Raw genomic sequence first — 16,175 nt, forward strand, 5'->3', positions numbered from 1 at the left:
GAGACCAGAACATTTGGATGGCAGAGCTTTCTAGACATTTCTGGCTTCTTTGAAAGATAAGTTTAATGAACTCCCAGCAAGAGCATTGCTGGCTCCGGGTGGAACGGTAAAGCCACTTTTGTTATTTTTATTCTTGTGTTCTCCATGGCGATAATGTCATCATTTTCATTTGGTGGAACATCAGGGTGTCAGTTAATAGTAAGTTAAATTGTCTGTAGTATGGTGACATGGCTTTTGCATCAAGCATTTTGTAAAGGAACAGGATGACAGAGTGGTTCCCCTCATCTAACTGTCTAGGTATTTGGTGAAAAAAGGACAAAGTTGTGATTTTAAGTGCATTGAATAATTCATATATTTCCTTTTTTTAAACAAGTGGAAAGTAGTTAAGTGTATTAAATGTGTATTCACACCATTTTATATCATTCATTCTAAGTAAATTATAAAAGAAAAAATATGAAAATAAAAGCAAATAATGTTAATAAAAGTAAAGAAGCAGTGTTGCAAAGAATGGGGGGGGGAGATCAAATTTTAAGTTCATTAAGGCACTTAAATCGTTGAACCTCGCTTTTTTCATCTGTAAAATAGGTATAATGAAATCAACATCACAAGATTGTTCATGAGGTAGAAATGATATATCTAGAAGTTAAAAAAAACCCACCAGTGTTCAAATTCTGCTCCTAGTGTTTTTAAGTAGATAGTATTGTATATACTGAAAAACTGTATTGTAGATACAATACAGATAGTACCGTATGTACTGAAAAGTACTACAGATAGCATTGTATATAGTGAAAATAGCGCATGAAATGAAGTTGCATAGATGTTAGTTTGAATTTGGATTTGCCGTTTACACCGTGCATCTGTGAGTGAGTTCTTTAATCTCTCTGGATTTTCGTTTCTTCCATTGCAAACTGGCCTTTATCACATCACCCCTCTAAGGTAACGTGGCCAAGACACTTGGGAGGTACAGAGCTCGCAGGTCATCGAATCTGGATGTTCATCTGTCGGGAGTGTGTGTGCCTGTGTGTGCACACGTGTGTGCAGTTTGTGCCCTACCATCCACAGTGTCCCTTCCAATGTGTGACCATGCTGTTTCTTCTGTGTCCGCAGCTACCTTCCAGAGGGCCACGCCGGGCATGGACACCCTTTTCGCTACCTGGAGGAGCGCGGGTGATAGTGTTGTCATCCAGTCACGAAACTGCTAAGGCCATCTCAGGGGCGTGTGCGCCGGGACAGGAAGGCGGCGTCTGAGGACCACAGAGCCATGCCTTTCGGTCTGAAGCTCCGCCGGACACGGCGCTACAACGTCCTGAGCAAGAACTGCTTCGTCACTCGTATCCGCCTGTTGGACAGCAATGTTATCGAGTGCACACTGTCGGTGGAAAGCACAGGGCAAGAGTGCCTGGAGGCTGTGGCCCAGAGGCTGGAGTTGCGGGAGGTAAGAGAGAGAGTGTGAGTGTGAGAGTGTGAGAGTGTGTGTATGTGTGTGTGTATGTGTGTGTGTGTGGGGGGGGGGTGTATAAGGGACCACTCACCAAAGGAACCAGCCATCTGTTTCTTGGTGCACCTGCATGTTTTTCAGCCTAAGCAATGACTTGTAAGAATCCTGTTATTCTTAGCATGGGCGTGATCTTAACCTTCAGTGGATCGGGGGACGTGAGCTGATGTCACGACAAGTAAGGACAGCACCTAAAGCTTGCCCGCGGTGGCAGTTCCCCTTTGTTTTAGCCAGCGAGGAGGTTTTGGGGGAGTTGAAAATGAGAGAATCTCCCCACCAAAGTCATTTTCTCTCTTTAAAACAATTGAGTGGGTAGCTGGTATTTCTGCATTCTGGCTGCATGTCAAGGAGAAAACGCCCACATACAGATGGATGTAGCCGCTTTTTTGTTTGTTTGTTTGTTTCTATATTTTCCTCTTCAAAAAGAAGAAAAAGAGAAAAAGCATTTAAAGTGAGCGTGACCAGTGAGGCTTTTTGTGGGAGGTTGTAAAAAAGGGGTTTTGTTCCTTTTAAGCTTGCTCATGGCCCTCGTTTTCGTGGCATTGTCTGTGAGACTGCTTTTAAGCAAACCCAGGGCTAACCATTTAGACAGTCACGTTTTTCCTCTTTAGAAGAGACTCTCCGAGCAGTATGCCGTTTATGACAGGCAAGCCCTGCTTCTTTCAGTCTTACAGACATTCAGGACAAGGGACTTTTGCGAGAAACCCGCACTTGAGCATTTGTGTCTTGAGAGCCATGTGACACACTGGCTAAGGGGGAAGGGAGCGTGGCTGAGTGGTTGCCAGTGCCGCGAGCCTCTGAGGTTCAGACACTCCTAAGGGTGAGGAAAGGCTGTCATTGTCCTGGGCCCTAGGCTCTTGTAGGGTCCACGTGACAGCATTGCCCAGTACCTCTGGTGACAAGAAGAGGGGTGACAATCACTGTGGGAAGTGATTGTGTGTGGCCTCTCTCCACTGACTTACAAAGGAATTGGGGTCTGGGAGGGTCTTCCTCTCCCCTTGGTGTCTTCCCCAGGCTGGCTGTTTTTCCCTGGGGGACTGTTTGACCTGAAACCTTTCTGTCTCCTGCTGTTCTTGTTCATACTTTGGTTTCAGTGATCAGGTATTCCTTGGAGGTTTATTTTCCCATGCAGCAGACTGTCGCGGACAACACATACATGCAGCTGGTAGCTGATACAGCAGAATAAATGTGTGAATGTTCCAACCTTGTTGATTGGTAGCTGCCTCTCTTTTTCTTATTAGTATTAGTATTAATGGCACATTAGGGTACACATTTAACCACACATGTGCATAGGTACATGGGCATAAAGAAAAACCTTAATACCTTAGATTGGGATTGGGCAAGAGATTCATCTGAATTCTTATGGAAAATTAAATCATAGACCATTTACAAAGATCTGCAGTGGTTTTACCTTTAAGTACTTCAGTCACTCAAATTAGAGCAACTAAATATCTTTTTTGCATGCATTGAGGGGCAGTGTAGCCTGCGGTTAAGTAGTTACAAGTGCAGACACTGGAGCCTTAGACTTGAGTTCAGATTGTGGTTCTGTTGCTTATTAGCTGGATGTCATTAGAAAAGTTACTAAATCTTTCTGAGCATCAGTTTTCCCACCTGTGAAGTGGGAAGCATGGTGTTTCCTGCATAGGGCTGTTGTAAATATTAAAAGAGATACTGTATGGAAAATGGGCAGTGCTAGGTCTAGTCATTTATAATTGTTCAAATTCGAGAGTCTTCAAAAATGACTTTTTATTAAGGAAAATATTGAGCAACTACCTTGTGCCAGGCACTGTTTTAGGACTTGGTGAAACGAAGGTAAACAAGGTATAATTTTGTCTTCAAGACACGTACCGAGCAGTAGGGAAGTCCAACCTTTAAATAAACAGTTAAGACTGAATGCGATCTCTGCTGAAATAGAATGCAGGGGCAGGCCCGAAACGCAATGGCTCTCCTTAGAGTTGTGCAGTGTGTAGTCTGGCCCACTGAACACGGCAGCCTTGCCAGCGGGAGAGAAAGACTCAGTGAAAGATGAACAAAGCTTTTAGTCTTTGAATCAGGACTTGAAGGATAGTGTGAGTTCAGCAGGTGGAAAAGAAGGCAAGGTCATCTTTAGCACGGGGAGCTGGATTTCCAAGGATCCGAGGATGGGAAAGAGCAGCCGCCATTCTTAGGGGCTGAGAAGGCATCTCTGCGCATCACCAGGTAGAGCTAGAGTGCGTGGAGAAAGGCAAGGGGTATCTGAAGATGCGGATGGTTAATAATTACTTTCAACAGTCTATTGTTTCTCTCAGTCAGAGGGCAAAAGTCAACCCAGGATTATGCCACAACTACATTGTCACAAAGGATAAAGCAGTGCCACCCAGAGTCTCCTATCAAGCGTGTGTTGTAGTGTGATTGACGTTCTACTGTTAAGGTGGGGTTTGCATTTGATGCTGACTTTATTTGCCCTGAATGGGTGTATTCACATTAGAGTAAATCACTTTCTTTTTGGATTTTATGCTTTCATTCTATGACAGATAACATTGAAGGTATGCCTTTTTATGAATCAATCCTATAGATACTCATGAATTAAAAGATAAAATAGAGTAACACTTTGCTCTTCATTTGCACATACACACCTCAAGGAGAAATGCATCCTCCACCCAAACGCGGAAGTAGGAGGGGTGAACGCATGGTCTGCTCCCCGCACCTTGACTTCGTATTTCAGTTATTTTCTAAATAGAGTTCGTGATACTTCAGAGGAGAAGGTGAAAACCGATCTCAAATATAACAGAATGTTTCGTCCATATCAAGGCTTGGAAACCAGATGATGGTGGGTATTTGGCTTTGCCATTAGAAATAGTTTAGGTGTATCCTAAATTTTATAATAGCTTTATCTTAGGAAAGGATATATGGTAGACTTTTTTAAAAGATAATTTTGATTGAATTTTTGATTTACATTAATTATTTGTTTTGCCATTTACCTTTATTAGAAAAAGTTTGAATAGAGTTTATTTTAAAGGCTTTGATTTTTTTAGAGCAATTTTAGTTTCACAGCAAAATGGAGAGAAAGGTATAGAGATTTTCCATACACCCTCCTTCCCCCATACATGCACAGCTTTCCCCACTGTTAGCATCCTTCCACAGCATGGTACATTTGTTATTATCATTGTCACCCAAGGTCCAGAGTTTACGTTAGGGTGCGCTCTTGGTGTTTTACCTTCTATAAGTTTGGACAGATGTATAATGACATATATCTGTATGGTAGACTTTCTGAGAATCAGATTTTTTTTTATTTTTTTTGAGACAAAGTCTTACTCTTTTGCCCGGGCTAGAGTGAGTGCCGTGGCGTCAGCCTAGCTCACAGCAACCTCAAACTCCTGGGCTCAAGCAATCCTCCTGCCTCAGCCTCCCAAGTAGCTGGGACTACAGGCATGCGCCACCATGCCCAGCTAATTTTTTTTATATATTTTTAGTTGTCCGATTAATTTCTTTGTATTTTTAGTAGAGACGGGGTCTCGCTCTTGCTCAGCAGACCTGTTTTGAATGCACTGATGTGCTGCTATTTAACACGGCTTGCAGAACCAGGCCTGGTTCATATAGTCAGCAAACATAGTCAGGCTCTGGGGAAGTTGAATATGATAGGGTCTCTGTTCCCACAAACCCTAGAGCTTAGAGAACAGGACAAACAAGAAACAAAGGGAACAGCTCATGCCAAGGTACAGAAACAGGAAAGAACACGGAATTTTCAGGGAAGGGCAGAGTTCAGTGTGCACTGATGTGTTTGTGTGTGTGGAGGGGCTCGTAACAAAAAAGGCGGGGGCAGAGGAGGAGAATGTGGAGAGGAAGGCTGGAGTCTGCTTTTGAACGGTTTGGTGTGCCTGGCTAGGGAGTTTTCACTGGGTCCTGTAGGATGGTGTTCCTAAACTAGGTCAAATAATTAAAATAATCGCTTCCCTTTTAGTGTACCATATACTGGGCTGAGCAGTTTCCATATATCAAGTCATTTAATTCTCATAACAAGTCTGTGATGTTGGCTACCCTTGCTGTCCCCATTTTACAGATGGAGAGACCACAGTTTAGGGTGACCTGCCTGCAGTCAACTGGGCTGGCAAGTTGTGAGGCTGGTTCAAACCCAGGCAGGCTGACTTCACCGTTCTAGTTCCCAGAGGTGTGCAGTGGGAGAGCAGAGGTGGTAGTAAAATGCTTTGGGAAACACCCTCCTAAGGTGTATAGTAAAAGAAAGGAAAAAAGCATTTCACGAAGTGTTTCACAATTATCTTAGCCTTCTAGTAAATACTCTTTTGAATTGTTTGGGGGAATAAAACACTACCGTGATGTAGAAAGTCACCAAAGGACTCCTGGGAGGAGCATGACGTGATCACCTTGCATATTAGGACAAGAACCCAGTAGAGAAAAGAGCAGGGATGGGGCGGGAGGGAGGGGTGGAACCGAGACACCAGTGGATATAGTAATAATCCTGGCAAGAGGACATAAAATGAACTCCTTAGAAAAAAATTTTTTTTCAATTGTTTTAAAGGTCAGGAAAAAACTAGGCACGAGTTTCTGGCTGGGAACTCTATTAAGAAAGACATTCAAGAGATATATAAGGCTCAGAAAAATCAGAATTCTGATAATATCGTTATTTTTGGATCAATGGGTTTAATCCTTTTCTCCAAATGAAATCTTAGATGGCACATCGACGTATAACATGGAGCTGTTGTTTATAGGGAAGATTGGATATCTAGAGGCCCATCTCAGTTTGAAAATCACTGACCTAGGTTAAGAGAGAAATGGCTAAAACAATTTATGACTAATTCTCAGGTTTTAAAAATAAGTTCATGGAGAGACAGCAGAGTTTAGTGGCTGGGAATGTGAGCTGGGACCAAACTCCCTGAGTTTGAATCCTGGCTCTGCCACTTACTAGCTGTGTAATCTTAGATAGTTGGTAACAGTAGCCACCTCTATGAGTTGTTGGGAGGATTCAAAGAGTTTTGCAAAGTTGGCGCAGCACCACAGTGCCTGGCACGCAGGAAGTACTCAATATGGCTGCCTCCTTCGCAAGACGCCATTCAAGCTCTCCCGCCGCTGCCATGACACTTGAGAGACTGGGCTCTCACCTTTTTATAAGAGTGCTTGTTCCATTTTTAGATGGCTATAATTATTAGAAACAGCGAACTTGTATTGAGCCAAAATAGTGAAGTCTTTCAATTCCTTGAACAGTTATTATTAATTTAAGATTGTACTGTCCAATATGGTAGCCACATGTAGCCATTGAGCACCTGAAATGTGGCTAGTTTCAACTGAGATGTGTGGTAAGTGTAAAACACACATCAGATTTTGAAGACTGTATGAAAAAAAGTTAAAATATCTCATTAAGGATTTTTATATTGATTACAGGTTGAAATATTTTGAACATTGTAAATAAAATTTATTGAAAGTAATTTCACTTTTCGGTTCTTTTTAAATGTAGCTCCTAGAAAACTTAAAATTAAATATGTGCCTCACATTTTATCTCTATTAAACAGTGCTGTTCTAAGAAAGGCAAGAAGGACCATGTTAATAGTAATAATGTAAAGCATTCTAACAAAATGTAAAAATGTGCTAGAATGATTTCTTTTAAGAATAACCTTGACTCAACTTTTAACATAAAAACAATAGCAGGGGAGGGATAAATGATTTTAACAAGGTACCTGAGATGCTCTTCACTGCTAAACTCTATTTGAGGTAGAGAACTGCCATTGGAAAATGCAGAGTTCTGGAGAATGGTAAATTTGATAACTCTTGGGTCTTTCCTAAGGATAGACTACAAGCCCTGGTTTTTAAAGGAGCCTATGAAACAAAACAAAACAAAAAACCCGTAATCATTTCATAGGGTAGGTGGTTATCCTTTAATTTATCTCCTTTGTCTTTTGCAAATTTATACTTTCATCTTCACTAAGAGCTGTTTATCTAAAGCTATCACTACAGTAGAAATTTTCCACATTTTGCTATTTTCATAATGGCTAGAGATTATAAAGATACAGAATCTTAACATGCATTTCCTATCATCAAAGAGAAGTTAACTAACATTAAAGATATTTCTGTGGTTTAATTTTATGCTCATCTTTTGGCAGTTGGTAACTTATATGTGATTTGGGGGGTTCTCCGTTAAATGGAACACCTCATTCCCTGGCCCTGCCAGGTAATGGTGGAATTCTGCTGTATTGTAGAGCTTCTTAATCACATCTATGTGTATGTATATTTGCAGAAGCTTAAAATAATCAACACTGATTAAGAATCTACTACAAGTAGACAGCTGGGGGAGATTTCTTTTCATTTTGTATTGCTGTTTGTGTTTGTAAAAATTACAACGTGAAATCTTATTAACTTAATTTCAGTCCTAGAATGTATTGGCACATGTGCCTCCATTTTCTAGGTCTAGAGATTGTGGGTAAAATGTTCCCCAGTCTTAACTTGTAGATCTTCTTCATCTTTCTGTATATTCTGAGTGTGCTGTCCGGTCTCAGAAGAATGGTTTTTCTTGGCTATGAGGTTTGCTTGTAGATCTGTTACTCTGCAGTTTCTTTTCCTGTACTTTTATGAAGAGATTGGCCAGGAAAATTAAGATGGTGCAGTTGTTAATTATAGATGTGTCAGTTATAGAAATCTCAGACCTACCCAGAGTAGAGGTTGATTACACACAAGTTGTTTTTTACAATTATCCAACTGAGGTACAGTGGTTTATTTTCCAAAGCCATTGGAATGTAATTGCATGCACTGCAGCTCAGAGTCTGCTTCTAGTCCTCTTTTGAAGTATTTTCCATGCCTCAGTGAAACTTCTCATGCTCGTATGTAACTCATATTTTATGTGGAGGCATACCAACTATTTCTTAATTTACAACTGAAATACCGGGTAAAACAGGCAACCCATGACAACCTAATGCAAGATATTTTAAACTTTGGCTCTGGGTGATTAACTCTTCAAAATGCTGGAGATAAGATCATGGGTTTAATCCCTAGTAATTGCCAAAACGGTGTGTGTAACCCTTACAAATGGTTAGCATTAGAACTGTGCCATTGGTCACAAAACTGGAAAAACAAAACCCTCAAAAAAATCTTTTTCTACTACTAGCTAATGTGGGGTTAACAATATCTCTTTACAAATAAATGAAGAAACAAATGAAAAACATCCCACACTATTTTTTCAGTAGACTTTATTTCTTTAGAGCAGTTTTAGGTTGACAGCAAGATTGAGCAGAAGGTACATAGATTTCCCACAACCCCTGAAACTATTTTTCAGGACCTTTATTCCCTAGAATCTTTTCATAATCTCAAAAGATGGACACTGAAATATTCACACACCAATCTGCCACTGATGAAACTAGCGATTTTTGAGTACATGCATAAATTTATGCTTCCTCTGTTAAACCACATAAATGGGGAAACTACTCACATAAAGGTGACATTTTAATGTGGCTTTCCCTACTTTGTTTCATCGTAGTGCATTTTTCAAAATTAGTTCAGAGACGTGGTTCCTGTCATTGGGAGCTGGTTCTTCCATCGTCTTTTCTCATCATTGCGACGCGCTCATTGCAAAACTCATGGCGCCAGAGCTGTCGGCTCTAGTTTTCTTAATAAAACTAGAGAAATAAAATGGAATTTATACCTTGCCCAGAGGTATCATGAGGATTGGATGGGCCTGGCTTACATTTGGTGCCTCCGACATAAACAAAACAAATGTTTCAGGCATTTATTCAGATGATATGATGAGATCCTCTTGTCTTGGTCATGGAGAAGGTGGTTTCTATTTGAAATCGAGCACATTTTCTTCAACCATGTGGCAATGTTTAGCAGTGAAGCTCAGCTTCCAAAACTGAGCTAGTTTCAACTGGCGAGTTAATTATGAACCAGCCTGGTGTGGTCTCAGCTGGGCTTGATGGGATTAACAGTCCCTTGGACAATACACAGGAAGTTGATTGGTGCACATGTTAGTTGAAATGAGCACTTAGGCTCAGATTCCGTTTCCTGTGAGGCACTGTGTAGACACGACAGAATAAACTTGTGCTGTATTGTAAACGTGAACAGAGCAGTGTACGAACTTTGAGGCAGGGTCTTTCTCCTCTAGAGTGAGGGATACAGCTGGAGGAACAATGAGAGAAGTAGGGTGTGAATGGAGGTGACTTTGGGTGTAGCTTCAAAAAACTGTGGGCAAGGGGATCTCATAAATGGACTTTCCTTCCTGCTAGATAACTGAATTCAGAACTTCTTCTAAACTTAGGACGTTCTGGCCATAAGTACGTAGAAACTGTGTCCTCCAGGTTACCTACCTCTGCCAATTCCACCTGCACGGGAAACCCCATTTCTTGAGTCGTTGTGTAATTTTTCATTGGATCAAGGCATGGTGAGTCACTCTGAAATATTCGGTGCCCTGTGGAAGATGTAGTATCATAGCAACAAAAAAAACTTATGCCATGAATTAGGTTTTTCTATTAGAAGCGGTTTACTTTGTTATTTAGAGCTGTATCAAATTAATTATGGTTCAGGATTATTAACTGACTATGATTTCTCTTGGACCTCATCGTCTTTTTAGCATATGCACATGTGTGCATGTATGTGCAGGGGTGTTTGTGTGTGTATGCATTTGCGTGTATGTGTATTTTATATTCTTCCTCTGGGTGTTTTCTGGAGAGGAGTTCTGGCCTGGCTGAATGATCTGGATGGATGAGAATGAGAAAAGGAAATTTAAACTAGTAGCCTTCAAGGCACAGGAGCAGTAAGAATTTTAATTTTTTCTGAAAATTGATTGTAGAATGTTTATGCAGTTACTGCGGACTCTCTGTAATTCGAATGTTACCAATTTGAATGAAGTATGTACCATAAACGTATCTCCCAAATGTCAAAAGTAAATCATGGTTAGCCTGTGAAGCAGTCGTGAAGCTTGTCCTCCCTTCCTCCACTCATGCTTATAAAAGGGTTCTTTTCTAACTACAATAATTGTGTAGCAAATTACAGTTTACATATATTCCTTAATTTATTATATGCAAACTCACTCCTAGTCATCCAGAATACAGTGGGTATGCTTATATGGCACTGTGTTCCATAAAGGAGTTCAGTATAATGCAGAACTGCCTTGGACCCTTTTCAGACAAGTTCATTGAATTGAGTACCCAGATTACCTCATTTTAGCGTCAGCTTAAGCTTCTATCACAGATCCCCAAGGACAGCATCAGAGTGATGTTCAGTGTCCCATTAATACCTATAGGGAGACTCTCAAGGGAATCTTAGGGGAGGCACAGTTTTGTGATTATTTTTTTTCTTATACCTGTTAAATATTTGTTACTTGTAGATATTCCAGCTTCTACTTTCTCCTGCTTGTTCTCATTTACTTTCAAGTAACCTCTGTTGTCTAATTCGAGGGTTCATAGGGATGCCAGTAGTACTGATGAAAAAGATTCACGGGGCTTGCCTGCTTTTCACTTACTAGCGATGATGGTGATAGTAGTAGCAGCAGCAGCCGCCACAGACGACATCGTGTATGAAGTACTTACCATGTCCCATGCGTGTGATTGACAGGCACTATCTCACACACCCCCTACAGCCTGTGGGTGAGAGTGGTAACCATCCTCCCCATTTTACAGATGAGAAATCTCTGCAAGTCTGGGAGGCTCAGTAACTTGTGCAAAGGTGCAGAGATAGCGAGTGCGTGCGCAAGCTGGGAGATGAGCTGACTTTGAAGCCTGTTTTCTTTCTATTCGGGCACATTTCATTTCTTCTGTATCATCACATCAGCACAACTAATGGACTACTGAGGCTAGGAAATGAACAACAGGGTCAGGATTCACTCAAGCAAGTTCATCTAAGTTGTTTAGTACAATCTGGGCTCTGGTCTTTGGCATTTTGTCACTCAAGAAACATACAGATTTCTGATGGGAACTTGCCCTTTGGAACATCGTGGAGGAAAGCTGATTAAATAATTACTCCCATCTGAAAGCAAATCCATTTAAAATATCCTTTAAAGCATCTGGGTCTGCAGCTTTGTGTAGGCGAGGACACGTCTGGTTTTCTAGGAAAGGCAGAGCCACAGCTTCACTGGAGATTTTGGTTGGGTTGTGGTAGGGATTGATCTGGGGTGATGTCGAAGGGGTAGCCAGCTGGAGTGGGAACGTCAGCATAAGAATGCCTTTGGAAATTGAACATTGTAACGACAACCTTCTTTTGAAGGCAGATTTCCAGGTGTGCTGTAAACCATTCTAGGCTGTAATTGAAATATAAAAGAATCTTCAAAAGCAGTGATCTGTTTTTTGGTGATTGTTGTGCTAATCCTGAAATCCTAGCATGAATTAATATAAAGACAGGATTGGGTGCATAAAAGTACCTGTTTTAATCATTTAGCATGTTGTTCAAAACCAAACTGGTTGCGGCTTCAAGTCTAAGGGTGAAAATCTTACTTTCATCTATCAAATCCCACCGTCATCTGCCAAGAACAGCCACCAGGGGCTTCTGTGGCAGCTGCGAAGGGAAGCTCCTTCCACTCTCAAAGCTTGGTACGGGGAGAGATTTGCTGCAGTTCATGTATAATAAAATGGTAGAGGGCGATGCTGTTTAAAGTATAATGCTTCACTAAAGCTCAAAAAGCGTGAAAAAATCTTCGGTTCAAATCTGGTACTGCATGAAAATATCCTACAACGCAGAAGCTTTCAGTTGGCAGCAAGTTTTGTCTTCGGTGTGGAGTCGTAAGTTACGTTGCCGCAGGTGTGAGAGCCGTGTTGACTTTTGCCAGCATGCTCCGTGTGAGATCGTGAGGCTTTCAGAAGGCACACAGGACAGTCAGCCTTCAGATCTCAGAAAAATAGCCCAGTCCCCCCACCCTGCGTGACTCCCCTTACCTAATGTAGGTGCATTGGTGTCCACAGACACAAACAGCAGCAGTGGGTATGAATACCGGGCCTGGATACTCAATGTAGGTTACGATATTGTGTGGGTACAGTTTCTTTTAATTTGGCCCAAAGTTGGAAAGTAAAAGCTGGAGCCTTGTGGATGGGCTGGGCAAGCAAAGGTGACACAAGGTGCTGGAGTCTTGTTTCCTGTGTGGTCTTGGGATACTTGTGGTGAGCATGCACTGATGCTATTTTATCCTTTTATCTAGACGCACTACTTTGGCCTTTGGTTTCTCAGCAAGAGCCAGCAAGCACGATGGGTGGAGCTGGAGAAACCTCTGAAGAAACATCTGGACAAATTCGCTAATGAGCCTCTGCTTTTCTTCGGAGTCATGTTCTATGTGCCAAATGTGTCATGGCTTCAGCAAGAGGCCACAAGGTAGGTGCATTTTCCTCCTGTGTTCCGTATAAGGGTGTGGACTAACTGTGAGGCTTCCAGTGAAGTAGATGAGCTGGTTGATGTAGGGTGTGTGTGGGTGGGTGTGTGTGTGTACTGGGTGGGGGGGAATAGTTGCAGATTGTTTGCTAGTTGCTTTGCAGCTTTAGCATTTTGGTTGACTCCATGCAGCTAACCCCAGCAGTTCCCTGTAATGCTGGTAAGGTAGTAGTGATCCTGAACCAGGCAGAATTTCGTGTCTGGTGGCATAGAAATATTAGTTGGAGACTGTAGGTAAAATTAGGTATGCTAGAATTTAATAAAAAATTATTCACCTATACTGTTTTGTCTACTCTTTTTCTCAAAATATCCCCAAACACAAAGTACCATCAAACTTTGCATTTGAGGATTGGGAAGGTCACTCAAGATGAAAGTAAAATTAAGGAGGACAGTGTTGAGAGAGCAAGAGTTTTGGTTGTCCTTTGTTAGATAAGAGGAGACGAGAAGGCAGCAGTGGAGAGAGACCTGGTGATTGGTCCCACTCAATTGCTCATAGGCTGCTTTACCTCGGAGAAATCACCTGTCATCTTTGAAGTGATGTTTTCCCCCTCTCATCTGTAAGTGAGGGATTTGTATCTGTTCATAAAGTATGATTCAGTGAATGAAACAAGTGCGTTTTTGTTGGTGGTAGAATAGTTCACTTACCGGTCAGAGTTTTCCGTTAAAATCCTTGGAGAGTCTCCTCATCAAATGGGTATTTGCAGTAGGAAAGGGAATCGCATAAACCCTGTCTACTCATCACCTTTTACTCAGAGCTTGGCCTTCGGAATGCTTGGGAAGCAATGCCACTGACATGCTTAGAAGAAGGGACAGTATTCGACTTGATTCTCACTTGTGTACTTCTTAGATTTTAAATTTCTGAAATAAGGATAAATTTCTTGAAATTTGGATATACACTTTATGGTGATATTATTATTATTTTTTTTTAAATTAAAAGCTGCTGTTACATAGATGGTGCATCTGCAAACAGAGGCCACGAGTTGGCTCACGGTCTGACCCTGAAAACTTGGTGTTCAGTCTTTCACGCGATATTCATTCAAAGCACTCTTTTGCATTCTGTCATGCACTGTTCTCAAGTTATTTTACTTATCCAAGTCCTTCCTGTATAAGAAATTATTAACTCCTCAAAATGGGACAATTTCCGCTGGCTTTTAAATCCTCCCTGGGTACTTGACGCAGTGCTGGGAACACAGCATTGGGTTAATAAGTACTTGCTGACTCTTGGCTCTCGGACCATTAAATGCAAGATGAGTGATGAGGGTGAGGCATGGACTGGAAATTAGTGCATATTAAAAAAAGTTTCGTCTGTAAGAAAAATGAAGTGTTGTTACTTTAGACAGACTTAACTCTGTAAGGCCTGTTGTTGAGGGAGGGTAGTTGGAATGTAGAGGAACTCAGAAATTGTGCTGTACGAAGTTATAGGAAAAGGGTTGTTTAAGCTTAGAAAAATGGAGTCTCGTAGGGGCACAATAGCTGCCTTTAGATATCTGAGGACTTTTGTAGGAGGGGGAATTCTGCGTTAGCTCTGGAGCACAAAGTTGGAGCCTACAGTAAGTGAAGTTCAAGGAGTTGAAAGACTTTGGCTCAACATAGGAACACAGTCTCCATGTAACTAAAAGCCATATAGAAATGGAACAACAAGACATAAAAGGGTGAGAGCGCTGGTCTCTAAATGTTGTCATGTAGGCTAGGTAGCCTGTGTGGTGCCCTGTCAAGGAGGCCGCCATATTGCATAGGGTGTTGGAATAGATCATTGGTTCTCAGACAGACCAGGGCCTGCCATGTCATACTTACAAGAGCATTTATTAGAAATATGGATGCTAGAGCCATACCAGGAGTCTGAATTGTAGTGTCTAGGGCTGTGGATCAAGGGGATGCATTTAAAATAAATAGTTCTACTCTAGTGGTTCTGATACTTATCCAAACTTGGGAATCCATGAAATAGTTAACCTCTAAAACTCTTTACAGTTTTTAGATTTTCCAGGTAAGTAAACTTAAAGCTGCATTATTTGACTGTCAATATTTGCATTCATAAATTAAAACAACAGGTATTTAAATCTCCACGATTGAGGCATAGAGTAAGAAGTTTTAGTGGTGGTGGTTATTAAGTGTGGGGATCAGGAAGGACTTCTTTCCTTTTTTTTTTTTTTTAAGAATTTCTTTTTGCTCAGTTAGCCTGGTTCATTTAAGATAAAGGTTAATAAGGAGGGAAAGAAGTGTTTTCCAACACAGGATTTTGAAGCAAACTCTATTACTGTCGATTTGTTCAGAAACACAAAGAAAAAATTTAAAACTTTGAAAGACGTTTTTAGACTTAAACACTGGAACTAAACTATGTAGATTTCAGGTATAACCTGCTCTTTATGGCAAAGGCTGTTTAAAGTTAGGAGCTGGATTAGCATTGAGAAGTTGTGTACGTGTTTCAGTGTTGCAGAAATTTTTGTTGCCCCCAAGGGGGCCCTCAAGCTGGAATGTGCCAAGGGTGTCAGATCAAGTGAAAGACTTAAGCTGGGGAGATGGAGAAATTAGAGAAAGAAGTGTTGTAAGTATAGAAAGGAAAGTTGATAGAAGGAAATGAAAAGGGGAATTACATGTACTTGGGAAGGTTGAGGGCCACCAACAACGACCCAGGTGTGATTCACTGAGACAAGCCATGGGTTGTAGGTGTAGGGACTAGAGTATAAAGGAGACCTGGTTTGGACAGAATAATATTTTTAAATGATCAAGTTTTATGAGTTTGGTGTTAGACATGAATAGATGAGCTGAACACAAGGTGAAGAATGCTGCTAACAGTCCTTAGGAGCCTTTGGGAATCTGGCCCTTCTTGGGAGGTTTTAGAAGCATCTGAAGTCGGAGCTGAATATTGAAACTGCCTTCCAGGCAGAGCAGCCAAGGGGAAGCAGTGGTGGTGGGGCAGGATTCCAGAGGAATGTTTCACAGAAGGCCCCAACAACATTCATTAGGAGCGGGTTAATGACTAACTCTCCAGTCATGAGCCTGGTATCTGAGTTACCAGGCATCTCAGGTGGAGATGGGCTTTGGCATCTCTGAGAGCACCTGGGATCTGCAGTATCTGACACAAAACAGTTAGTCTTTGTGATGCCCTGCAGAGTAAGATATTTGCATAGATTAGAAACAGAAATCTGTCTTTCATTTGCAGGCAACTCTTTGGAGGAGGCAACCATTCAACCATCTGTGCTTAAAAAATAAGCCTTTGTCTGTAGCCAACCAAACTTGTTTTCACCCAACACATGTTTGCAATGGTTTGGCTACTTCAGCTTGAGAGTAAAACAGGTTGTATAACATTAGTCATGAACAGCCATTTTTTCTCTCTGAATAAGGACAAAGA

At 41.3% G+C, this 16,175-nt stretch overlaps 1 protein-coding gene across 1 annotated transcript in view; it reads left to right on the plus strand.

The window, feature by feature from the left end:
• PTPN14 (protein tyrosine phosphatase, non-receptor type 14) overlaps window positions 1-16,175 on the plus strand; it is a 193,447-nt gene that overhangs the window by 93,526 nt on the left and 83,746 nt on the right. Inside the window, exons 2-3 of the mRNA XM_012638380.1 lie at window positions 1,108-1,435; window positions 12,600-12,769. Coding sequence (XP_012493834.1) covers window positions 1,262-1,435; window positions 12,600-12,769 — 344 coding nt within the window. The 5' untranslated portion in view covers window positions 1,108-1,261. The remainder of the gene's footprint in view (window positions 1-1,107; window positions 1,436-12,599; window positions 12,770-16,175) is intronic.

This window comes from Propithecus coquereli, unplaced genomic scaffold (assembly GCF_000956105.1).
Source record: "Propithecus coquereli isolate 6110/MARCELLA unplaced genomic scaffold, Pcoq_1.0 Scaffold129, whole genome shotgun sequence".
Lineage (NCBI taxonomy): Eukaryota > Metazoa > Chordata > Mammalia > Primates > Indriidae > Propithecus > Propithecus coquereli.